This window comes from Gobius niger, assembly GCF_951799975.1.
Source record: "Gobius niger genome assembly, chromosome: 18".
In the NCBI taxonomy this organism is placed as follows: Eukaryota; Metazoa; Chordata; class Actinopteri; order Gobiiformes; family Gobiidae; genus Gobius; species Gobius niger.
In genome coordinates this window covers 26,258,300-26,285,429 of record NC_136869.1, presented here as the reverse complement: position 1 = coordinate 26,285,429, position 27,130 = coordinate 26,258,300, and the positions used below count along the sequence as shown (strand labels likewise).

Genomic DNA, 27,130 nt, shown 5'->3' with positions numbered 1-27,130 from the left:
TATGATCTTCTCTTCAATGTATAGCTCCTGGATAAGGGATAAGCAGAACAATTGTACCACCTGGTTCCTTCTAGTTTAGCATTAGACTCCCCCTTTTAGCGAATTAAAGCTTTACGTCAATTTTGATGCAAATGAGATCAGACCAAGTGGATCAATAGTAAGTATTGATTCCCAATGAGGCATCGTCTCTGCCTTTGTGTTACCTTTATCTGGCTTTTTAACTAGAAAAGGCAATTTGCAGGTTATAGGGCCTACATGATAATCCTCAGTAAACACGTCTTTGTCATGTCCTTATGTAAGACTGTCTTTCCACCCTCCTGTGCATCACCCGTGCCTGAGCGGAGAGACCCACACATGTACTGCCGCAGCTCGGGCGCAGTTGGACATGGAATAATAGGCCACCATCAATCACTGTCACCCTCTCAGGAGACCGGGGGGTGCGGTGCTGCTGCTGCGGCGGGGCTATGGGCTGTCCGAGCGCAGGGGGAGGGCCATGGGGGCGGGAGGGGAGGGTGATGGTCAAGTGTGTGTGCACTTACTGGGAGCCTATAGAATGAGTGGAGGACAGACAAAGGCTTTCAAACAAGGGCCTGGGCTCTTTTGTGAGGTTTTGGATATAGACAGATGGGAAGTGGGAGAGCTATAGGAAAGTATCAGAATTTGGATTTAAGTGCAATGAGATGTCGAATTTAGATAGAAATTCATACAATATTTTCATAGCACCTTTTATCTGATTGAAAAAGCAATTCTTATGTAGTGTTAGTAAGTAGCCCATGTATTAAAGGAATAGGCCACCGTTTTTACATACTGAGATATGTTCTTACCTTAGCTTTGACGAGTTCTTTAGGACCTGTCTGATCTTCACCCGTGCCTTCAGTCACGTAAACACAGCGCAGACGGCGTTAGCATTTAGCCTCTCCCTCTCTCCTCTATAGCTCCAAGACAGGTGAAGATAGAAGCTACCAAGCTCTTCCACGTTTTCCCTATTTAAATATGGTTACGTGAAGTGTTCCACTACAAAGTATAATTACACAAAATTAAACAATGTGGATTTTCTAAGCGGATAAAAGGGGGAACTATATTGTAAGGCGTAATAATACCAGGAGTAGTTTGGCATCCGCGCAGTAAAGTGAAGATTACTGTGCAGTAAAGTGAATATTACTGCACGGATTTCGAAGCTCTTCGAAGAGCTTGACAGCTTCTATCTTGACCAGTTTTGGGGCTATAGAGGAGAGGGGGAGAGGCTAAATGCTAACGCCGTCTGCGCTGTGTTTACGTGACTGAAGGCACGGGTGAAGATCAGACAGGTCCTAAAGAACTCGTCAAAGCTAAGGTAAGAACATATCTCAGTATGTAAAAACGGTGGCCTATTCCTTTAAATAAGTAGCTCTACCAGATTTGTTACTTGGCCTATATACCTCATTTGGCCAGCATTATTACAATATACTGATGATATTATTGTATATTAGTAGCCTATAAAATATCCTTTGTCTGGACATTATATTTGCCTGGGCACTACATTTGCTTGGACATTGCATTGCTTGTTTTAATGTTGTGTATACGAAACAATTGATTAAGTGAAAAAGCTCTGGTCAGAAAGGCGTAGCGGAGTAAAAGTATGTTCTCAATAACTTAAAGGCACTATACCTTATGGAATCAACTTTCTTTTGTCTTTCTTTTAGTATTTAATTGATTTGTGTGTAAAAACACTGTGCATGTAATTATAAAGTATCTATATCAATTTCATGAACCCTCAGGCTAATGTTCTAGCATTTCTGTTAAAGTGACCCTGAAAAGTGACACTGCAAGCTGTGAAATGCGCCTTTAAATTCATCCCTGTGAAGAATTGGGATGTTACAAATGTGCTAGGAGAGTTAGGAATACGTTTGGACCACAACTAACATTTGAATTTAGGAGCTTCCTCTTTCATTGTTTTGTAATAAATATAAAATAAATCATGTATAGGGCCTTTAACCTCTAAACCCATCACCTGAACCAAGTACATTTCCTCTAGTGTCGCTTTACCCAAATCTAAAAGCATCTGGAAAAAAGGTGTCACAATGGCAACAAAAACTAGAAATGGATGAAAACAAAAAAGCGTCAAAATAGACCGATGAAGGAGCAACAAAACGCAGCAAAAAGCAATTAAAAAGCAACAAGGAAGTGCCAAAAAGTGGGGGAAAAATATGACAAAAACGCAATAAAGAAGTGACAGAAACTCAACAAAAAGTGAAAAAGAACGAGGAAAAAGGCAACAAAGCGAGAAAATAAATCCATTACGATAAGTTTCTTAGCTTTCAAATTAGGTGTGTCTCTGGCCTGTAGGCTGCAAGCTCCAGTCAAGAAACCTTTAGATTAGTAGGGGGGGGGTTAAGAGGTTAATACATTTAAAATAAACAATGTACATGTCCCTAAAGTACTTACGCAGACGTTAACCAAACCATAACAATTAGAAATGTATCTTGAATTAAGTCGTACGTACTTTAATAACTTAATTATTACACTTTTTTCCCCCCCACGGCGCTGAGTAGCAACAGTGTTTGTTTACAGCAGTCTATGGCGGGGGCGGGGCTTCCCTCGGCCCCGTAACCAATCGGCGCCGCTCTTCCGCCCGAGCAGCCCGGGCGGGGCGGGACATCGCGGGGTCCCGGCCAATCGGCGGCGGCCTCTCGCGCTGCAGGGAGAAGTTAGCCGAGCCGCTGCCACAGTCTGCACTCCCAAAGCCACGATGGATGCTACACCATGCATTCTGCTCGTCCTTCTCTTCGGGATGAGGATACACGAAAATTCCGGTAAGTGGCCCCCGACGCAACTCCGCGACCCGCTCGGCGCCCGTGTCCCCTTCTTCTCGAAGTTTCGCCCGGATTTGTTTGCCGTTTTCGCGGGGTCGGAAAAGCTTCTTTGTTGGAGAGAGAGGCAGCCCGAGTAGAGAGGGGGAACTAAGATGGCGCAGGTCCGCGGGCTGCCTGCCGCTGCCTGTCTGAGGAATGTTTATTGTCTGCTAAAAAAATGCGAGGAGGTTAAAAAAAAAAAGCAAAAAGTCACACACTGGCCTCTCGAGAGGGCCATTGTTGCCCGCGGCTCACTTTCCTCCCCCTGATTTATATTATTTATTTATTAACAGTTAAAGCCTCCCGTTTGCTTGTGTGTGTGTGTGTTTTTTTTGCTCTTGAAAGATCCTGGACTACTTTCTGACTTCCAGATATAAGTTTAGCTTGACTCGATACTGGACTTTTCGGGACAGCTTTTTAATATTCTAACTTCGATCACTTGGGAGAGGCAAATATTCCTTGTTTTTTATCCCCGATTGCTTCTGCTTTGCTTCTCAAAACGCTCCACACCGAATTCCGTTATTCGCCATGCGTAAAAAACCCCACACGTACGAGTTCGACCCGGGCTCAGAACTCAGATAATATTCAATCAAAGTGTTTCTTTTCTTTACGTCCTGGCACTTTGCGTGACTTTACTGATTGTGACACTCCAGCATTAAGGACACGATCGGCCTACCCCCAGTGTTTACCAAAATCTGGAGGGACAAAGTCTGCCTAAAAAAATGATTGTGAAATAACTGGGTTGTGCAAAACTGTCTGTCCTCAGTGGCACAGGGTCCCCCACGTGTGGCATGATCTTTCTTTCTTTATGATTTTGTCATTGTATTCGGACAGTCCTGTGCTCTGTCAGCCCCTTGGACTCCGAGAGCTGCCGTGGAGTCGCCTCTTCAGTCTCCTCACTCCTGGCTGCGACGCTTCCCCCGTAGTACGCATTGTTGCGCGGATGGACAGCGCCTAAAGGGCTTGATTTGGAGCTGCCTCCATTCATGCCGACTGTGCCGTGGCATGTGCACTGGTTAAGACCTCATCACCGACCAGAAGAATGCCAGATTGGAGGAGGAGGAGGGGAGGGGGGGGGGAATGAAAGCTTGCAGGGCTGGTGCTCATTAGGAAGGATGGGTTTCCTCCGCGCCGCCTATAGCCCCTTCTTTATGCTGAGGTTCGGCCGTGTGGTTGGGCTTCACGGCAGTCCGAAACCAGCACAAAGAGTGTGTGTGACGCGACGCAGAAGGCGCACGCATGTCCTGGCGTGCGCGCGCGTGTGTTTTGTTTCCTGCGGACGAACACGTTTCTTTGTGTGACATTCCTTTGTGTGTTGTGGGGGAAAAAGGCAGGAGAGGAGAGGCTGAGCGCATCGTGCAGGAGCGCAGAGCGTGCTTCTTCAAACAGCATTTCATAAAGGCTAACCAGGGCCACCGCGTGCCAAAAGCGGCGCGGTGTCCTCGGATACCCCCTGCCTGCCTTGCCTGCCTGCACACTAAAAATTGATACGTCGGGGCTGTGGTTGGGGAGGGGGACGGGGGGGGGACGCGTGGGGAGGATGGGAATTCCGCTTTCCTTTGTGAGGAAATGGGATTGTCACGGCGAGGCTCTGCGGCTGTAAAGGCACAATTTACACCCAGAAAAGGCGTCATTTCCCGGGCTCGAATGTGCACTGAATGTCTAAAACGGAGGGGTCCGAGCGAAAGGCAGTCCAGTACCTCATGGGCACACCCTACGGCACCGTGAGAATCCCGCCGTGCCACTGGCCCGTGTGGCTGTGTGTGTGTAGGAGCTGCTCGGGCTAAATTAGGTCCTGTCACTACTACTGTGTTCCCCGGCAGCCCCCAGCCCCTGATAGGCTAACACTCCCCCCCACCCTTCACTTTGATTTGTCCGTGCGCTATTCTTCCCAGGCCAGCGCCCCCCCCGCCCAGCCCAGCCCCGGCTCCAGCTCCGGTGTTGTAAGTAAACACATCGCACTTAGCTGGAGAGCGCGGCTATAAAGGACAAGTGTAGTGTCAGCAGCGGGAGGAGCCGCTCCGTCACGGGGGAGTCCATCAGCGCAGACCGGAGGAGACGGCTCTGCGGGGGCCGCTTTAGACCAGGCGCCTGGGGTGTGTGCACGTGTGGCCCTTTGGTCGTGAACAGCTCAGGGAAGGAAGGAGGCGTCACGATCGATCAGCCGATTATTGGCCAATGGACTTGCAGTACAGTGAACTGCCCTCGCCGCAATGGGCTGGTCTGGTTCACGGGTTCACGGTCGCCCCAACAGGTTGATGGTGAAGCTGAAGTGTAGCCTGGAAGGAATCGTGTTTATAAGTTATAGCACATCATCTATTGATTTCATTGATCAGGGTCTTCTAAGACACTTGAGTAAATTGGGGGGAAACTGGGAAAATTTGTGGCCAAGATGAAAATCACAAAGAAAATCACTCGAGTTTTGAGGTTTTTCTTGGGCTTTACTTACTTACTTGTAGTTTTTGTTCCACATCTAAAGTGTGAGCCATCAAGCGTATGTTGAAATGTAGAAAGTGTTTGGCAAGTGACCGAGAAAAGGGTGGAGAGCGACTGGTTAGAGGGTTAGAGATCCCTGATTTATATACTCTGTCACTTATTCTAGTATATAAATCAATACATGAATAACCATGTGTAAAATGTGAATGCGGTTTGTCAAACATTTCTACACAAACCTGTCATCCCTGCACTCCGGCTTAGGTCCCATGTGCTTGTGTTTGTGCTGCAGTTGGAAACAGAGCCCGGGCGATCTCTCAAGGCCACAGGCTGCTTCCCCGTGTGCACCATGTTGTTCCGCTCCACACTGATAGTGGCCCCTGGGAGCCTGTCCTCCGTGGGGCCGTTCGGGGGCCCATTGTCTGTGTGAAGTGCTTGTTTGTGGCTCTGTGCTGTCAGTGGAGGAATGCCATGCATGCAGGTGACCCGTCTGCCTGTTGTCCAGACCTGTGGAGCCGTGACTAATGTGAGAGGATGTGGCGCTGCCATTGAGCGCAGGATTGAGGGGCAGTGGTGTGTGAACAAGCGGGACCTTCTGAACTTCACTGCACTGTTAGACACACTGTTTACAGCACACTGCTGATGTCAGGCCATGAGCTACCTTTAAGAGTGTTCTGTGTTGTGCGGTGACGTGGGTTGTTGAAGATATGTTGGAAATCTAAAATGAGTTCATTCAGGATTTGCCATGTTACTATTCCTCCAATCCATCTTTCTCAGATGGATTATCACTGAGTACAATGTCCAACATCCCTGACATGTCATGGACACGGATCATGTGAATCAACTTTACCCAAGTCGCGCTGTAGGATCGAGGCAGGATACTGTCTCCATAAACGATATTATTGAAGACCTTATCATGCCATAGAAACTAAGTCTAAAGCTTCAAAATGACACTTAATATACTAAATATACTTAATCCTAAAAACAATCTCAGTCGATATTCATTATAACAGCTGTACTTCAGACCTGTACTGTTTCACCTCTTCCTTTTGTAGCTCTGTCTGAGCTCAGAGCGTGCGGTCCATCTGCAGACCTGGACTGCTTCATTTCTTTTGTCAGTCCACTACCATCTTTTCCTGCTCTTTTAGTCTCAATACATTTTGAATTGTGTATTGCAGTGACAGTTAGAGTTTCACATCCTATAATCAAGTTGGGAGTTAGAGTTATCTTTCTATTTGAATAATCCTTTAACATTTGAGGCTCTTAACAAAACCCTAGCAGAGCAGCAGTAGATGTTTTTAAGTCTCCCTGACCCACACGTTGTCGTTTGAGACTCTGTCTTTACAGATAGTTTGTATTAAATGTTTAAAGTCTGTAAACGTGCTGAGTCCCATGTAGCTAAGTAAGCTCTTGATCACACTGGTGATTGAAAGTAGGACTGCGTGATTTGACTTTGAAACAAAATTTTGCAAATTACAATTTGAATTCATTAGGATAAAAATAACTTATCAGGGATGGACTGCTAGTCTTTCCAAACAACAAAGATATCGTTTTGATTCCATCTTTTAAAGACTACGTACTACAGATGTAGATACTTGGAGTTCTTCCTCTAACACTTTGATCCGACCCCCCCAGTCTCAGTCAGAGACTCTACAGTTTGAGCCTGCCTCTTACTTCTGGCATCATCATATTATGGCTGCACTCACATGGGAGGCCAATAGTTCACACTGAGCTATTCAAAGCTTCAGCCATATGACTAGAGTGGGGGAATTTATTTGCTGTTAAGAAAAGAGGCCGTAAAATAAAATCTAATTGATTTTCTAGACTGACTGTGAAGAAGCAGAGACGCTCCTGTTTCTCCTGAACGCTGAAAGCCTGTTCACTCCGCTCTTGACCAAAGGGAATCATTCCCACAGAGCACAGAGCTGATACGAAAGCACTGACGTGAGGTGAGGTTTCCAAACACACAAGCTGCACCACAGTTCTGCTCCAGCCTCCGCCTCCTGGACTCAGTGTTTTGTCACTCTCTGACTGGATCAGGTCAGGTGTCCGTCAGAACGCTGCAGACCGAGCCGTGTCTGTTTAGAAAGTTTTGAGCTGATGTCTCATGGAGATATCTTTGTGCTGTCCACCAAGTGTTTCCACAATATCTGTCTTGTAACAATATGGGCAATAGTGTTATAGGGAAAGTGAAGGGCTTTCATTTACTTGTCATTTACAGTGCCGTAATTAAAATAAAGGCTCAGTGCGCGGCCTCTGGGCTCTAAAGCAGCGACATCCGCGGCGGACCGTGGGACGCCACATGGTTTTGCTTTGCATTTCTGCAACTAAACGTGATACAGGCTCAGATGGAAGCGGAGAGCCCTGACATGGATAAACACTGTACATGAAGAGAGAGGAGGAGGAGTGGTGCAACACACACTCTGGATAAGTCGTCCTCCTTTGACACGTTTACACACGAGTTTTAACACATTTGTGATGCAAAAATCCATGTTCCATGATTCTGTTCAGAAATAATGTTGTTTAGCTCCATTTATTCTGCAGTCTCAGATTGTTTTACGTAAATCTAGCATGAAGAATATCGTAGGTCTAAACACCGAAACAAGAGAACTGGCTTACACTTGTATTGCTCTTTACACGCCGGTGTTACCAAGTTTCTCAAAGTGCCACACTGTAGTCGTTATTCATTCACACAGTGGGGTTAAGCTACCATTGTCTGCCAATCTGCGCCATTGGCCCCTGCCACCACCAACCACTCACTCGCACACTCACTCATCCTGGCCTGTTGTACATGTTTTCAGTGGTAGAGGAAACCTACGGTGACACAAGGAGACAAACTCCACAGAAAGGCCAGAGTCGAACCCGGGACCTTCTCGCTGTGAAGCAGCCGTGCAGCCGCATAATGACAGATTAATTAATGACAAATAAATATAGCTCATGGCAGAATTTTTATGACCCCCTGTCTAAATGACGGAGAGAAATGACTCCGAGTGAAACCACTGGTTCACAGGCTGAGTGTGAGGCAGAAATGATTATTTATTAATGGAGAACTGTCTCGGGGGCCAGATTCAAACTCCAGGGGACGAGATTTGGCCCTCACTCACTTGGCGAATTGGGAAGTTAAACTCCTTGAGATTTTGTTTCAGATCAATGAAGCTTTTTCAGACTTAAGTATAAGATAAAGATGTGTTTGAGATTGTTACCTGCTAAATAAAGCATTATACCCTCTGTTTAACCTCTTAACTCCCGCCTGAGGATCTTTTTCCTCACGTCATCACATTTTTTTGTTGGGTATTCAACTCATTTTTGTATCTTTGTCATTTTTTTTGTCTTTTTTGTCACATTTTTGTCATTTTTTGTCACATTTTTGTCATTTTTTTTGTCTTTTTTGTCACATTTTTGTCATTTTTTTTGTCTTTTTTGTCACATTTTTGTCATTTTTTTTTGTCTGTTTTGTCACATTTTTAATCACATTTTTGTCACATTTTTGTCATTTTTTGTCACATTTTTCACATTTTTGTCATTTTTTTTGTCTTTTTTGTCACATTTTTGTCATTTTTTTTGTCTGTTTTGTCACATTTTTAATCACATTTTTGTCACATTTTTGTCATTTTTTGTCACATTTTTCACATTTTTGTCATTTTTTTTGTCTTTTTTGTCACATTTTTGTCATTTTTTTTGTCTGTTTTGTCACATTTTTAATCACATTTTTGTCACATTTTTGTCATTTTTTGTCACATTTTTCACATTTTTGTCATTTTTTTTGTCTGTTTTGTCACATTTTTTAATCACATTTTTGTCACATTTTTGTCATTTTTTGTCACATTTTTCACATTTTTGTCATTTTTTTGTCTGTTTTGTCACATTTTTAATCACATTTTTGTCACATTTTTGTCATTTTTTGTCACATTTTTCACATTTTTGTCATTTTTTTTGTCTTGTCACATTTTTGTCATTTTTTTGGTCACATTTTTATCACATTTTTGTAAAAATAAAATTGTCTTTTTTGTCACATTTTTGTCATATTTTTATCACATTTTTGTCATTTATTTTGTCATTTTTTTGTCACATTTTTGTATTTTTTTTTATCACATTTTTGTATTTTTTTATCACATTTTTGTATTTTTTTGTGTCTTTTTTGTCACATTTTTGTCTTTTTTTGATCACATTTTTGTCATTTTTTGTGTGACATTTTTGCCACTTTTTCATCCATTTTTCATCACTTTTTTGTCAATGTTTTCTCACTTTTTTGTCCCATTTCCATCATTGTTTTCATCTCAGCTTTTTTCCAGGAGCTTTTGGACTGGGGCAAAGCCAAACTGGAGAAAATGTGCTCTGTTCAGGTGGGAGTTAAGGCGTTAAAAGACTTTTGTGTGATTGGAATATCATTTGTTCCTCGCATTAATGGAGTGCTTGACATATGGTTCAAATGCATTGCTGTGTTTGCCACATGACATGTTAGACAACCTTTGAAACACATCCAGTCCAGCCATGACGAAGAAGCAACTGTGCAGTATCTTCTGAAATCTGGCTCCTTTTGGACAATAGCCGCTGCATCGGTACACACATCATAAGGTCAGGTACCACGTGAACTTGGATACCGCTCCTCCGTACCGCGCACATGCTTGACCCGTCATGTGAAATGGCTCTCCCGTGGCAGGTTGGTGCGAGTTTGTTTTCGGGGCTGCGATGCTGTGGGTGCAGCTGCTGAGGTCAGCCCGCCTAACCTTCAGTGCAGCATGTGGAGCGCCGGGACAGATGCAGGCCCATTGTGCGCCGCTCGCTCATCCATTCAGGCTTTGTCCCAGCGCCACAACCAGCGCCGTACCACGCGACTAACCAAACTACGCTAACCATCTATCCCGGGCCAGATGGCGAAGGATCCGCCAGCTGAAAACCAGCCCCCGACGTATGGCCCAGAAGTAGCCACAAATCTCACGCAGGGCTCACGGCGTATGTTTAAAGTGTCCTCCCTGGCCCGCTCTGTGATAACACTTTGGCACATTTTTTTGGCTCAGAAAAAGCCGCCTCATCAAAGCGTAGGGAACAAAGTTAAATGAAACGGCTGCAGCTCCGTTCAGCGCTCACCAAAAATAATTAGAACGTAACTTTGGTACGTGCCCGACTGCAGTTCTAAGTCGAAACTTTAATAATGGGCAACAAATTGGTTTGAGTGAATTTACATAAAATATGTGTAGGGACGGGCTGAGATCAAAACACCAACAGATTTCTCATCAGTGAGTGGCGTAATCTCGTTTTTTCTTTTTAACTTGGGCTGTTAAACGAGTACACGCGTGCACGACAGCATTTGTATTTGGAATTAGAGGAATTGTTTTAAATGGCATTCATCTCATCAATTCCCATCCAAAACCTCGCCCAATGCAAAGGAAACAAAGATATGATTGATATTACAATTGCAAATGATGTAATCGTGGGATTTGTGTCTCGGCCCATCCTAAATATCCGCCATCCTGCTTCTCCAGTTTTGGCAAAAAAGCTTCTTGAAAATAGCAACAAAATGGAGACTAAAACGTGGATGGAAACCCAGCAAAAGAGCGGCAAAGACGTGACAAAAAAAAGCAATCAAAGAAACAGAAACAGAAACGTGAGAAAAATGTGTGACAAAAGAGCAACAAAAACAGCAATGAAAAGAAATGTCAAAAATGGTTGTGACAACACGGCAACAACGCAAGGTAAAATATACGTTTAGATGAGTTTTGTAGATCTCAGCTTTCAAATGAGACATTACACTGGCCTATAGGCTGTAAACGTTTAGATTGTCCAAGGACTAGACAAGACAGTCATGCTAGTGTCTCCACTAGTGTCCCTCACAGACATGTTCAGTCGACACAGCAAAGTTCCTGGTAGTACAGTTTCTTTACTGCCAAGTCGGGCTGGGCAATGAATCAAAATGTCATCGAAATCGCAATCTCTGCTTTGTTCAATCTCAATAATCGTCATAGGACTTAATAATCAACAGGTTAACAGCCACTTCTTTGGCACAAACAGGTCAACACTTCAATGAGACTTGATGAAAGCATTTGTTTTTGTTTGAGCTGAGCTTTGAATAAAAGATCTAATTTTATGAATCAGCAAAGTGTATTTAATTTATTATGAACAAATATACATCTCTGCTGTTTGCGGATGATGTTGTTCTGATGGCTCCAACGAACCAGGACCTTCAGCACGCACTGGGCCGGTTTGCAGCCGAGTGTGTAGCGGCCGGGATGAGGATCAGCACCTCCAAATCTGAGGCCATGGTTCTCCACCGGAAAAAGGTGGCTTCCCCTCTTCAGGTCGGTGGGGAGTCCTTGCCTCAAGTGGAGGAGTTCAAGTATCTCGGGGTCTTGTTCACGAGTGAGGGACGGATGGAGCGTGAGATCGACAGACGGATCGGTGCGGCGTCAGCAGTGATGCGGTCGCTGTATCGGTCTGTCGTGGTGAAGAGGGAGCTGAGTCGGGGGGCAAAGCCCAGAACAGCTGGAGGAGGTGTGTGTGGATCGGGAAGTTTGGGCATCTCTGCTGAGACTGCTGCCCCCGCGACCCGGCCCCGGATAAAGCGGAAGAAAATGGATGGATGGATGGATGAACAAATATAATGGAATAAATCTTGATTAATTTTTCTCCAAAATCGCCCAGCACTCCTGCCAAGGTGCGCCATTTTGGCACGACACTAAAACCCTAGTGAACTGTAGTGTTGGCCGTCACTGAACGTGAATGACTGAACTCGATGAACACTCAGACCCACAGTAAACAGAGCAGATGGGTCAGACCTGTCCTACAGATCAAGGGCGACGTGGAACAGACTCTGGATTCAGAAGTTCTTTGTCTTCCTTGTCTGGGTTTGCAAACCAAACAGAGGATCCACAGACTATCCACCATGTCTTCAGTCACTCCTCACCAAAACATGTATACCAGGGGTCAAGGATGAAAGGCTTGGGGCATCCATGCCTTCTGTGCGGCCCAACCCTCCCCCCAACATTTGACCCAACGCTCCCCCGTCGGCCATTTGAGACTAGGGGTGCAACTAACGATTATTTTGGTAATCGATTAATCTACCGATTATTTTTACGATTAATCGATTAATTGCTTGGCTGTGAAAGGTGCATGGAAATTGTATTTCTTCATTTTTTTTTATCACATAAGCTAAAGTGGCGCCGCTTGAGGACATGTTGATGGAAGTAAACGGTTTAGGAGGCTCTTTGTGCTAATTCTGCTTTCTGATTGGATGAGACAAAGACAGATATTTATGAAATTTATAATATACAAAAACTACAGACCCTAACTTTAAAAACAAAGTAGGTTTTCATCCAAAATACATAATTGTTATGTCTTTTTTGCTCAATTTTAGTCTGCGTTTGCTAGAAAACGATTAATCGATTACTGAAATAGTTGCACAACTATTTTAGTAATCGATTGGTTGTCGATTAATCGATTAGTTGTTTCAGCCCTATTTGAGACGTTTTCCCCAATACATTCACCCTGATATCGAGAAGTGAAGAAACGGTGGCGTGTCGCGTACAAGTGTGCATTTCCTGCGACCGTGAGTTAAAAGGAGTTCTAATGAATGTGTGAGTCATGAGGCTCAGCTGACATTCAGCTCGGAGCGGAACTGCTGCTTTTTCCTCCTGATTCGAGGACAATAAACATCCAGCTTCAGAATCTATCGACATGTTTCGCACAATACCTAATGAAAGTGAATGTGGCGGAGGCGGCCGCCGTACGTTATGCAGCATTATGGTTTGACCGGTCGCCAAACGCAACACTTGATTCTCTCAGTGAAACCACAGGAGCGAGGTCACACTTTTCCTGTAGGTCAGTGTCCAAATACTCATCCACCTACACGCTGGATCAGAGTCAAATGGAAGGATCAAATCACAGTGTTTTCACTTCTCAAACACTGCTGTTATAAAGCATTCTGCAAACACTTGATTCTTCTCCTTGGTGGGGGTCGTAGTGAGTGTAGAACCTGCTCGCCCTGTAGTTTAGGTAAACGCTCTGCTCGTGAGTGGTGTGTCGTCTACGAGGTTAAAGCGATGAAACGAGTCTGGAGCTGTGTGCAGACTGGCACATGTGGGGGTCCGCCTGCCTCCCCTGGGCTGGGGCGGCATGTCGGGGGGGTGGGGACTCGTCTGCGCCGGTCCTATAAGACACACTGCACATCTGCTCCGGACAAAGGGCGGCTGGAGGAGGGGGCACCCCAGGTCACGCTCTCTGGAGTTAAGAGAATAACAGGAAATGAGCTCAGAGACCGGGCCGGCACCAGGGGGGGGGGGGGGCTCTCGTGCTCAGGCATAAAGTGATCAGATCATTACGTCCCGGGCATTAGTAAGTGCTGTATTTGTCCACATTTAGTTCAGATTGAGGCTGCACGATACTGAAATCATTAGTATTATCAATGTCCAATATTGCGATAACGATTTCACTAAACCATTTTAAAATGTTCTAATTAAACACAAATCGTAAGCAACAAATTTTTCAGAAAATTGTGTCAAAAGGAGATTTAAAAAACACTACGTCAGCACCACAACAAGGCTCAAATTTAACAAAATTAGGAAATGTTTAAAGCTGCTTTAAGCGATCTTTATGTCTACCCCCCTCTCACTCACTCCCCTCCACACACTGCTCTGATTGCATGATCCAGCACGCCAAAATAAAAGCACACAGCTCGTCTCATTGATTAGTTCAGCAGGTACTCGCAACATTACAAGTATATAATTAAATACATTTTAAGTGTTTAGTCTGTTAATAGTTAGGCAGAAAGAAAGTTGAACTAGTGAATCAGACGGTGCTTTTATTTTGGCGTGCAGGATCGAAACAGGAAGTCACTTCTTGGGCAGCGTTGTTATGATTTGAAGTTATGCACAGACTCAATTCTGATCAGTGACATAACTCAAATACCAGAGACGGGAAAACCAAACCCTCCGCCTCTTGAGGTCAGGTTATTGCTGTAGTCAAAACCTCAATTGCCATTGGATGTCGATAAACCTTGCAGCCCTAATTCAGGGACTTAAATATTTGAAATGTGTATGATCTTACAATCAAACAGTCAAATCACCAGGATTTCAGAACAGCTTGTTTTATTCATAAGACCCTGGACTGTAGGCGTGTTGTATATCGTGATATTACGATGTGCACGTCCCGTATCAATCCAAAAATCGCCTGTATTAATATTTAGAAATCTGATTTAGGGGGAATTCATTGCAGCGTCTCTGGTCCTGCACTTTTACTCCCGACTGCTTGAGTAACGATGATGTAGAAGGAGCTACGAGACGCTCCGGGACACTTTTAAAACTCTACAGTTGACCTCACTTTTACAGCAAAGCCGGAGACCTGGATGATTCCGAGAGCCACCAGCTTTGTGCGCATTTGCTTTTGTCCCCTCACTTTCTCCACTTCACCGTCATGTTTTTGGCTTGTTTTTTTTACCACAAATCACAGCAAAATGGATTTATCTTCGTAGTGTTTTATTATGGAATAAAACGAAGCCGAAGGGAAAATACAGCAGGATCATGTTGTGTCGCGGTGGTGAAGTGGAGAGAATTGCGTCCTCTTTGTGCTCACACATAAAGATAACAAAGAGAAGGAGTTCTATACTTGATTATGACGTCAGGTGTCCATGCAGTTGTTGGAGTTGACGTCTCTGTAGAGCTCTGCGAGACTCTGCCAGCGCGCATAACCGTCTCATTCCTGCCCGAGGAGCCCGTTGTCCTTCGGCATATCACCGCGGCCTCGTTCCAGAATCACTAAAAATAGAACATCTCTGATTGAAAGAAAGGGCAACATCGTTTTAGAGTCAACAAAGAGTTTGAATCTCGTGGCCTTGGTCGTGTTGTCGAACTACAGCGTGGGCTCGACAGACACAAAACTCTGATTCTCTATCGTGACTTGGCGTCTTTTCAGACATTTGTTTTCCTAAAGAAACAGTGCGGGATCACACCATTTTAAAAAACACAGTAGCAGTGAGTGTTGTTCTCTGCTGCGTCAGTTCCATTTCCCACAGCGGTACATACCCAAGCAAACAGGAAGCGGAGTAAACCAATCAGCGAAGGGCGGGCGCGTGCCGTTGATGCGCCGTTATTAGCGGTTTTGTGCTAACATTCGTGCAGGATTATGAATCACGGAATTCGCCGACTGTGGATGTGTTTTTTTATCATTTACCGCAGATTGAAGACACGCTCTTGGTCTCGTGTGCCGTTCATAGATTGGTAGTGAGGGACCTGCGTGAGTGGTGTGGGCTTGTTTGAATTTTCTGATGCCAACGAGGCCGGACTGATAACCCCGTGTACAGGGGGGGTAACGTTGATTTGCATTATATTCATTAGGGATGCACCGATACCGCATGCTTGTACTCATACTCGTACTCATTCATGAGGTCCCGATAACATAAGCCGATACCATTTGACGTGCGGCCAGCGCACCTACGAGGCGCAGCTACGAGGCGCAGCTATGAGGCGCAGCTACGAGGCGCAGCTCTCAGCAGAGGAGAGAAGAAGCAACAAACTGGAGAATTCTTTAGTGTAAATACAATAATCCACATAGAGCTGACTTTATTACAGACTGCGCTCTCTAAACCAGAGTCTGAGCTGGATTTAACCAGAGCTTAATGTTGTTTGTGCTGCAGAGTCTGCAGTGTTTACAACATACAGGCTAACGTTGCTAACTCGCGGCTAACAGTTTTGACCATTCTGACGCCGTTTTATGCCCAGGGGTTTATTCATCTGAAAAACTAACCCAGTGGTAACCAACCACTGCGACTAAAAAGTCCTCAGAAAATCCAGATTAAAGACATACAGCATGTTTATATTGAGCGAGAATGAGCTGCAGCAGAACAATGAAAACGCTGTAGCTACTCGCTAAGTTACTACAAAACACACGAGAAAATCTACAGGAGCTGAAGTAAAGACGAAAAGAGACCATTTAAGTAACATCTCAATACTATTGTTAAATAAAAATACATAAATATATAAAGCACAGGCATTGGGAGCTTTAGGACATGCGCTTTTCTGTCTATGATGGACAGAGCAATAAAAATTAAAAACTATATTGAATGAAAATAAAATAAATAAATAAATGGCATCAGCACAATTCTAATATAACTGCTCTTAAATGTGTCGCCGACTTTACTTAAGGAAATGTAAATGAGTAAATTTACTAATTACAAACCAATCTGCTGTGAAAAAAGTGAGAATGTTGAAGAAAATGCCTTGTACTTGTATCGGTATTTGGTATCGGCGTGTACTTACATCCAAGTACTCATATCGGTAGAAATAGTAGTAAAAGTAGTATCGGTGCATCCCTAATATTCATGCATAAAAGCAGCGTATGATTAAGAAGATGTTTTGGCCACACTTGTTACTCGCCTATTTCAAAGCACTTTTCAAACGCCTACAGCCCAGAAGAACAGACATAAACTTTTCCCGGCTGTTTTGTTTCTTATTGTTATGATTAGGAAACTGATCTTGAATAATCGAGTAGGCTACTGTGATGTAGTCCTTTTATTTTAAAGGGGGGGGGGGGGTATTATGCAAAATCGACTTTTTCAAGCTTTGCATCCTGTTATTCTGTCACTCCCTCATTAAAAACATGGCTGAAGTGTTGCCTTGGCACATTCACGTATTTTTTGAGTAATCCTTAAACACTCTGATGGCGGCCATTTTAGGGACAGCTTTGCCTGAGTCCTCCTAGGAACGCCCCCACCTCCTGGAGACGCCTCCGAGCTTTCGTCACCAGCCGAGTAACCAATCAGAACCCCCTCCACACTGATGCCACAGACAGCGTGTGGAGGGGGCGTGTCGGAAAGGCTCAGAGGTTCTTAAAGAGACAGAGGCCTATTTCAAGACATTCACTACAGACATTTTGAGAGAGACATTTTATACAAGGCAGTTATTCTAATTTACTGCATTTACAGACCAACAGAAGGTTTGTCATCATTGTAGTGTGATATAGACTGGTGCTATGGGACTGAAACAAGCAGAATACCCCCTCTTTAAGAAAGTGACCGTGTTCTAAATACCCTCAAATGAGTAATGAGCATTCTAAATACATTCAATAACTATCCAACACTGTCGGTATCAGAAGCAAAAAAGCTGGAGTGGTTCATCTGTTTTCTATGGTTGTTTTGAAGCAGATTCCGCTCTTCTTACCAGATTTCAGGCCAAAACCATCCGTGCCTTCAAATCAGTTCACCAATCCAAACCCATGCCCCGCTTAACTTTAAAATGATGCGAACTGCTGCTGTTTGAGTGTCTAAAGTCCTGAGCAACTCAAATACCCTGGACCCGTGGGATTATGGATGGAAATTAGCCTCTGGCATATTTACATGCATGTATTCCATGTTTGTTCATTAACATGCACTGTCCCAATCGAATGAATGAATAAATGAAATACTGGAACACACAGCATCCATGGACCTGGTTCCACTTTTGTGTTTTTATCATCACATGCTTATGTGGGTCGTCGCTGACAGCGGTTTGAATTGAGGAAGCCGGAGACACATGACCATGACTTCACTTGAACAAGAAGGGGTTTATCGTCTGGGATGTATTTGCAGTCAGGTGTTATTCAGAGCAGGTTACGTTTTCAGAGCTTCTGGATGCATTGGTTGAGGTTGAAACAATGCAGTCACCTCACGACTCCGCTCCATGTGAGGGCAATCAACAAACGGACAAGTCTGATTTTTTTTTATAAAGCAGATGAGAATAATACTGGTTTAACTCCTTGACACACTCAAGGCCATCAGAGCAAAATCTGGCAGCAAAACATTGTGATAAACTGCATTGTTGACTTTAAAGATACTAGATACTTTCAACTCTAAAGTACCACATCACATCTGCAATAAACAAATACTGCACTGTAGTGTTACGAAGAAAAAATAGGGGGGGAAAATGCTAATAAATCTACAGACGAATGAATATGGGGGCCAAATGTACATAGTTTTTTTTTTTGAACGATTTGTGGATATAGTAATTATCGTGGCAGCCAAGCGTGCGTAGTAGCAGTCAGATGTGTTCGATCTCTTGAATTCCACTTAGTATTATGTTTGAAATGAGTGTTGACTGAAGAATACCTGCAGCATTTGGACATTCGTTCTGCGGCGCTCGTGGCGGTTGAGGTCTGTGGAGCGTAAGATGGCGCTCCGCTGTTGTAGGCGCCGCTCTCTGGCCCGTGTGCGGCTGGACAATCCCGTTTGTATGGATTGTAGCTCGAGCCTTTGTGTTGCCCGGCTCTCGCATTGTATTAGATTAATGTTGATCCAGTCTTTTCATTTGCGGGGGGTCTCCTGGGGCCGCGCTGCCGGGATGGAGCTCCCCTGGACTCTCCCACAGTGTGTCTCTCTCACTTGGAGCACATTACAGCAGCCCCGCTGGTCAGCCGCTCGCTAATGCGTCGGGCTATTACTCTACTCTGTTACACAGCTTATGGACTCCACGCACTTCACAGCACATTCTGTCCTGGCAGACGGCAACAGGAGGGTTTGTTTTTCCTGCGCAGTTTTCATTCACCATGTGACAATATGAAATCGAATGTGATCTCCCAATTTGAAGACATCAATGCTCGTCTCATGCTGAGATGTTCATTTTCCTCGCCCACTTCTCTCGTAGGCCATGGTTCGAGTGACTGAGAGGCGGATTTATCCAATCACAGCAAATTATGAGTCGAAGCAGATGGTTTTTAACATGATTAAATGAAAGCTAGAATCAGAATGGCAATCTAGGCTCTCGGAAAATCATCATCTGCTTTTTTTTTTTTTTTTGCCATGTTGCCAGACTCTGAATAGTTGGATTTGTATGTCTAGTGAAATCACTTAACGCCAGTGGTGGTCACTGGTCAAATGACTTGCTTTCATTATTTGTGTAGCAGTACAAATACCACCGGTTATGGATGTCCCGATCCGATATTCGGTATTAGTATCGGTGGCCGATCAGGCATTATGAGAGTATCTGATTATCCGAGAGCGGAAAAGATCCTCCACAGGAGCCAGAATCCAATCCAGCAGCGGTGATGAGAGCGCTCTGGTAGGTGTTCGTGTGTATGCATAATAATTAGCCATGTACTCCTAGTGTTGATGTCTTATTGTAATACAGTAGACCTGAATGGCCTATGGGGCCAAGGGGCTGATAGGCTGCGATTATAGACAGTTTCGATGGAAAAATAGAAATCTGAGACACACAATCAGCTGCTGGTATTTAATAAGTAAATAATAATTATGAAATACTGTCAGACAGCTGATTTTGTGTGCTTCGGATTTCTGTGTTTCTATTAGATTATTCTCTGCCCACTCGGGATCCTGGAGAGCACCAGCTGACACGCTAGGTTAGATCCGGCGAGTGCAAGTTGTTTGAATAGACTATTTTAGTTTTCATGTAAAATGCCTATTTAGCCTTAATATTACCCAACATTGCCTTCTAGTTTAAAATGTACTGAGGATGCAGGTTTATGGAACAGCTCAGGCCTGTAATCGACTGCCAAGTTGGTGTAACTGTTGTAATATGCATAGCTCTACAATATATTATTCTTATTACAAAGAATATACTATAATAGTGGTGGGACTTGATATAAAATGTTTAATCGAGTTAATTACAGGTCTGTCATTAATTAATCAATTGCATGTTAGTCGAAAACCAAAAAAACGACATTTTTCGCACTTAAATGATTCAATAATTAGATAGAAACACGAGTTCAACAACAAATGTATTCATTGTTGTTAATCTGTATAGTTATTCAAGCTTTCAAGTGTTTTAGGAACTCTGATCACTCATGGAGCTTGTAGAGTTCATTATACAGTAATAATAATGCTACATTTATATAAAAGATAAATAAAGCAAAAGGGCCATAAAACAGCACCTTTAAGTGGTTAACAATTGGTGTAAACAGAGAGCGCCATTTCCTATTCACCTTATTCCGTCCCGCCTACTTTTGCCACTTCTTGCTTTGTCACACTTCCAGTCGAGCAGGACCCCACCTCTAATATTAGTATATTATACCTGTATAATACATTCTCGTAGTTAAAGACTGTATCGGCTTGGTAAATGTTTAAATAAATATTACTTGAATATTACTAAAAGTTGATCTACAAATCAGTTTGGGAGAAATCGTTTTTCCTCTTTAAAAAGCAATATCACCTCCCTGTACGGCAACACAACGGGGACAAATCTAAAATAGAGGTTTGTTCTTTGGGTTAAATGTGAAAGTATACTTGTGGCTGTCCCCACAATGAACAAAAATCCAAGGAACTCCATCTATTGATCCAATGCTGATCCTATCGTAGCATTTATTTCACAGAGTCTGAGAGCAAATGGATGAGCTGGAGTTTTATCTTTCCCACACTTTTCTTGTTTGTGCATTACCCGTTTAATTTTCCATCCTTTCTGTCTCTGCTGTGAAGGGCTGGTGTGCCGTAGCGCTGGGTGGTGTTGCCGTCAGGAAAATAATATGCAAATGATTTGAATGCAGAATCTGAATCATTTTTTCCACGGTTTGATTTTAGAAAAAAGTAAAAAAGCCACAAATAGAACGAATAACGTCAAAAAGTTTAGAAAGTGACGTCTCTGCACTGGTGGCGTTATTATCCGTCTCCACTTTGGAAGCAATTAGCTACAATTGTCTTTTCTCTGTGTTCTTCGTCTTTGTTTTGAAAAGCAGACAGATTGTCCTTGTTTTCATAGTTCTTGAGCAACTGAAGAGCACAGCGAATTCCGTCTGAAACACATCCTCCTACTCTTATTCAGCGGTAAACCTGGCTGATGTTTTTGCCTTCAGTCACAGCTCTAACTTCTTATGACTAGCATACGTAGCATACTTTTCAAATTCAAAATGTAGGGCAAATTGTAGCATCAAAATCAACGCGACTTTCTGTCTTACATTTGACCTTTCACAAAACCCCGCCCCAAAACACTCATTATTCAGACATTGTCCGAAACTAGCAGAGCAGTGTGCGTTTTTTCCCTTTCATAGGCGAAAATCAAGCTGAAAACAGTGTATGCTAGCTTGTAAGCCAAGGTAAGACTCATTGACCGTCCGTCTGGTCGTCGATATTCCCGCTAGAATATCTGGTACATTTATGGTATAAAATAGGGCTGTGCAATTAATCAAAATGCAATTACGATTTCGATAATTGCACTAGACGATCACAAACGCCACTGGTAAGAGCTCACCTTGTGCTGAAAGGAGAACAGAAGCCTCGATGACTTTGCCCAGACACTGGTTTGTTTAGTAGAAAAGTCTAAAACTCTTCTTCAGGAGCAGATCAACGGAGCTCAAACACTTATTATTTCATGCTGCTGAGATGATTGTTTCTGTTCCCTTCGTATTTCAGGAGCTAAAGGCTCAGGCTTTGGTCTGACATAAGCAGTGGCGGCTCCAGACAATTTTGATTGGGGGGGCAATGGGGGGTCCTGGTCATTTCAAGGGGGTCTCATGAAAACCAACAAAAAATATAGTGGACACGGCTAATAACTGCATATTACTGCTGCTAAACCATAAAAACAACACATATCAACTACTTTGTTTTAAATTAATGAATCAATTGCAGTTTGCAAACAATACGCTCAAACTTTAATTGCCATATTCACGCCCATGACACAAAACATATTTACAAAATAGTGGGTGCAGCAGGTCATGGGGGGTTGCAGGGATTCTTATGTTTGTATTTTTTATGTGTCAAATAAATGAATAAATGTTATTAGGGCCGGGAATCGATTTTTACAAAATGTTTACAAATGAATTGCAAATCTAATTATAAATGCCTTCATGAACTGCCTAAAATCTCCTGACTAGAATTTACTTTGGCTTTGAAAAAGGCCAAAACATTTCTCTTAAGTCTGTGAGCCTTCCCTTGCTGTGCTGGTCCTCAGCGAGGGTCACCAGTTCTATCACACTGAAAAGCAGGACTCTTGCGGTCAAAAGTGAGGACACATCTGAAACCCACAGATATTATTTTAAATAATGTTACCATTATTGTTACACCCAATCAGGATGCACAAAGCATCAATGTTGTTGCATTATGTATAGAAAATATCATTAGCATAAAGAAGAATTTACATTTCATCAACTAATGATTGATCGACTGTAACTTTAAGCTCTTTAACATTATGTGGTCATACTGCATTTGGTGGGAACAGGGCGCTCGCTCTGTGCGTGTGAGCGGCAGCTGTGCGGTCAGAGCGCAGAACTGCCCCTGTAAGCAGCAGCTGACCGCGGGGCAGGCAGGCCAGTGCACTATCAAAGCTAAAGGTGGACATTGTGTCCGTGAGCGGCAGTAATACGCCAAATTGAACACGCGGTTTGTGCGTGACCAGATCCTGATTCCGCTGTGGAGTTTACAGACTTCCATCCGCCCGGTGCACTTTCATTAATGTTGCTGAAACTGGCTTCCTCCCTCTGTCAGCCCCGCGCTCAGCGCATGGTGTAAACAGCGAGACATGCGCCAGTCGTGGCGTTGACCGCATGGAAAGAAACGTGACAGTCACTGCGCCCAAAAAACAGACACATGTAGCGCGCATACAGCCTCCCGCAGCAGCGGAGATCAGGCCCGTCATTTTCAGGAGGAGGGATTTATATGTATTTAATCAAGAAGGGGTTGGGGGGTCTAATGGGGGGTCAAGGCGTTTTTTGGGAGGGTCTTGAGACCCCCCAAGACCCCCCCTGGCGCCGCCGGTGGACATAAGCACTAATTTAAAAACATAAATTGGCGCTGTGTGATGATGTCATCAGGCTGCGTGGCTCTGTTGGACAGGTGTGAGGGCTGGCCAGCAGGGGGCAGGCATCCCTTTTAGTATTAGTTTAGAAACGTGAGCATATTAAAAAAAAGAAAAAGTTTATTGTCCAAAGAAAATGTTGTGCATAGTTGTTTTTTAAATAATAATAAAAATTAATAAACAAAGTAAAGATTTTTTTTTTAGGCAACAAATAATCATTTGAATAATCGTGATTTCAATTATTACTAAAATAATCGTGATTATTATTTTTTTCTATAATTGAGCAGCCCTAGTTTAAAGTGCGGCAAAGCTGAGCAGAGCCTTGATGTTTCCGGTGGTTTTGTTCTGCCAGCAGTGCCGGCGCGTCGCAATTGGAGATTCATGACTAATATGTTACCTCACTGAATAACCCACAGCCCTGTGGGGGAGATAGAGCCACTGCAGCCTAGGGGCGTAACGGTTCACCTATCTCACGGTTCACCTATCTCACGGTTCACCTATCTCACGGTTCACCTATCTCATGGTTCGGTTCGGTTCACAGTGCAGGACCCACAATTCGATGCATCACAAGGTGCAAGTACAATAGACATTTTTTTAATACGGTTTGAAATAATGTGTTCATCGTTAGGCAGTATTTCTAATCTCAGACGAAATTGGCAGTGCTTTCTTATTTTTCAAAGCTGCTTTATAATAAAATGTGGCCCTGGGCTCACAATGCATTTTAACAAAATATAAAACCATCTGTTTAAAGTAAAGAAATATGTTTAGCAGCGCATTATAGGCCACCCGCACTGCAGCCTCTGTCTCCTCTACATGCTGTAGTTGTAGCGTCCCCTTGGGCGACTGCGGCGCAGTTGGTAGAGAGGGTCATCTCATGATCGGAAGGTCGGGGGTTTGAATCTCCTGAAGGTGCCCACTGTCGCTGTGTCCACCCACCTTGTGTAAAATGTCCAATGTTCATTTGCACCAACATGTCAACACTTCAGTTTCTGTGCGCGGCCTAAAAACAGCTTTGTGTCGGTGTAGTAACTGATTTTACCTTGACTTCTCCAGTCCTATGTAAACTAATAGGAGAGAAGGGGCGGGCACAATTCATGGCCCCTCCCACCACGCAAACTTCCAAAAAAAGGTGAATAAGAAATGAAATATTTGTTGAACATTTTTTTATTGTCTTAATGATGTAAAGGCATTAGAGCGATCTTCTCTCGGGTATAGTAGAAGGATTTTTTCTTTCAACAATTGCATTTGAAAAGTTTAGAACAAGAAAACCTTGTAGATGTCACACACGATTAAGACAAGTTCAGCAGACAGTCCAGTGGGCGAGTGTGCAGTGCATCCAAGTGTGTATCCAATAAAACAAAACTCTCCCAGTTATGTGATTTGATCTGCTCTTTTTGACCATGTTTACAGTCAGTCTGTGTAGTGTGGCTCAGACACTCTGACTCACTGGAGCTGTCTGCTCCAGCTCATGTGTGCACACACAGACACGCACACGCAACACAGATAGTGGGTTCAGGAAGTATTTCTGGCCCTATTTATTTCTATGCTAATCTATTTATTCCTGATTAAATATGCAAGCTTATAAGGAGGCTTTACCTTTCTGCGTGTGTGAGTACTGGGCACAACTTTGATTAAGAATAATAGTCGTTGCATAGGTCTATTTTTTATTTGTATTATTGTTGTATTGTTTGGGAGAGCGCATTCACTCTTTTCTTGATTTCGGGGGGGTCAGGGATTCTGAAGTATCTGACGAATATCCAAGATGATATAATATTGTGCAATGTGGATATTTCACCAGTCCCAAAGGTTTCCAGTAACCCCAGCTCTGACCGCAGCACAGTGACAGACACATCTCAGACAATTCCACACATACCGCAAACAGGAAGTCTACCCTCCACAGCAGCCGAGACAACCAGACAAAAAGGAATGAGCCGCAAGGACTCTTTCACAATGACTTTGTTTCTGATTCAACCAGACTAGTGAAGGGTCAGAGCTGGTTCATCACCAACAAAATCAACCAGACTCTATATGATTATTAATGAGTTCCCAGCATGGTTCTTCCGATACTGTGGTGCCGCCAGCGAAAGAGATTATTGGCTCTTTTTAATCTTTAAGCAGCCGCGTTAGAACAATATTATTACAATTATGTTAATATCTTTTCAATGTTTGTTTTTTTTACTCTGAAGATGCATATTTCATGGTGCCTTGTGTCAAGAAACATAACTATTTTCAGCAGGACTTGTCATAAACCTTTGTGGCTTATGGTTTTCTAATGTGACTTGCCGCAAAGTGATTTCACCAGCTATAGTCTGTGCGTAACATGCTGTAGCTTTCTTCAGACCGGCACCAAAGAGTTTTAGAGGTGAAAATCCAACGTCAAACCAACTTGCTCATACTTGCTCATCAAACAACTCTAAAACTTTGTTCTGAGAAAAAGAGAATAGAAAGTGTGTGCGCTGCAGCGTCATTGTGCGAGACGTTTCCGGAGCGTCTAACCTCGAGCAGAGAATACTTGAGCGCGACAGGAGAGTTGCGCTGCAGTAGAACAGACGGGTGTTCATGTCGAGCCCTGATCGTCAGCGATATTGCGTTATCTTTGTGTTGTCACGTACGACGCTCCAGGCTCTAAGAAATCCATTGTTTTAACCTGTGCAGCCAACAAGATGTCAACCATGTGGTATAAGACCAAGAGTTACTGGATAGGATACTTTTACTTTTACTTTTACTAGAAACCCAGGCGTTATCACCATTGTCAGATACTAAATAAGTATGGAATTCTGAATTTTACAAACCTAGTATTGTACTCTAATTAGGGCTGCTCGATTATTGAAAAAATAATAATCACGATTATTTTTGTCATAATTGAAATCACGATTATTCAAACGATTATTTGTTGCCTTTAAAAAAATCCATCAAAAAAGTGACAAAAATCCATCAAAAAAAGTGACAAAAATCCAGCAAAAAAAGACAAAAATCCAGCAAAAAAGTGACAAAAATCCAGCAAAAAAAAGACAACAATCCAGCAAAAAAAGTGACAAAAATCCAGCAAAAAAGTGACAAAAATCCAGCAAAAAAGTGACAAAAATCCAGCAAAAAAAAGACAACAATCCAGCAAAAAAAGTGACAAAAATCCAGCAAAAAAAGTGACAAAAATCCAGCAAAAAGTGACAAAAATCCAGCAAAAAAAGTGACAAAAATCCAGCAAAAAAGTGACAAAAATCCAGCAAAAAAGTGACAAAAATCCAGCAAAGAAGTGACAAAAATCCATCAAAAAAAAAAGACAAAAATCCAGCAAAAAAAAAGACAACAATCCAGCAAAAAAGACAAAAATCCATCAAGAAAAAGTGACAAAAATCCAAAAAAAAACACAAAAATCCATCAAAAAAAAAGACAACAATCCAGCAAAAAAGTGACAAAAATCCAGCAAAAAAGTGACAAAAATCCAGCAAAAAAGTGACAAAAATCCAGCAAAAAAAGGTGACAAAAATCCATAAAAAAAGACAAAAATCCATAAAAAAAAGACAACAATCCAGCAAAAAAGACAAAAATCCATCAAATAAAAGTGACAAAAATCCATAAAAAAAAGACAAAAATCCATCAAAAAAAAGACAACAATCCAGCAAAAAAAGACAAAAATCCAGCAAAAAAGTGACAAAAATTAGAAGAAAATTAGAAAAAAAAAGAAAAATTAAAAAATAAATAAATAAATAAATTGAAAAAAAAAATTAAAATAGATTTTTTGCGATTATGCTAATTTTGTAATCGTTTACTGTTGTAATCGTAATCGAATTTGGATTAATTGCACAGCCCTAACTCTAATGTTTGCTTACTTTTTAAAATTATCCATGGAGTCACTGCACCCCCTCTGAGAAAGTGTATAACTTTATGTACTGATAAAATGACTCGAACTACTCGATCCACTTCTAGAGGAGAATACAGCGTCCCAAAATGTAAAACTGCCTTTGCTAAATCTGCTTCTCTGTGATCGCAATGGGTCAGTGGAACACACTGCCCACAGATTATTGCAAGTACGACATTCAAAAGTTTTGCGCATTTGACTAAAAAATGGCTTCTAGAAAAACAAACTTGCTCATGACCTGTAACGTCATGTGGGAGTGACCGTTCACCTAGAAAAAGGACCGGTAAAAGATGTTCTAATGTTCCAAT

The 27,130-nt window shown here is 42.9% G+C and overlaps 1 protein-coding gene across 1 annotated transcript in view; it reads left to right on the top strand.

Annotated features, from left to right (window-relative positions):
- Nucleotides 1–2,695: 2,695 nt before the first annotated feature.
- The window catches only part of tgfbr1b (transforming growth factor, beta receptor 1 b), a 61,397-nt gene continuing 36,962 nt past the window's right edge, over nt 2,696–27,130 (top strand). Inside the window, exon 1 of the mRNA XM_079575950.1 lies at nt 2,696–2,792. Coding sequence (XP_079432076.1) covers nt 2,729–2,792 — 64 coding nt within the window. The 5' untranslated portion in view covers nt 2,696–2,728. The remainder of the gene's footprint in view (nt 2,793–27,130) is intronic.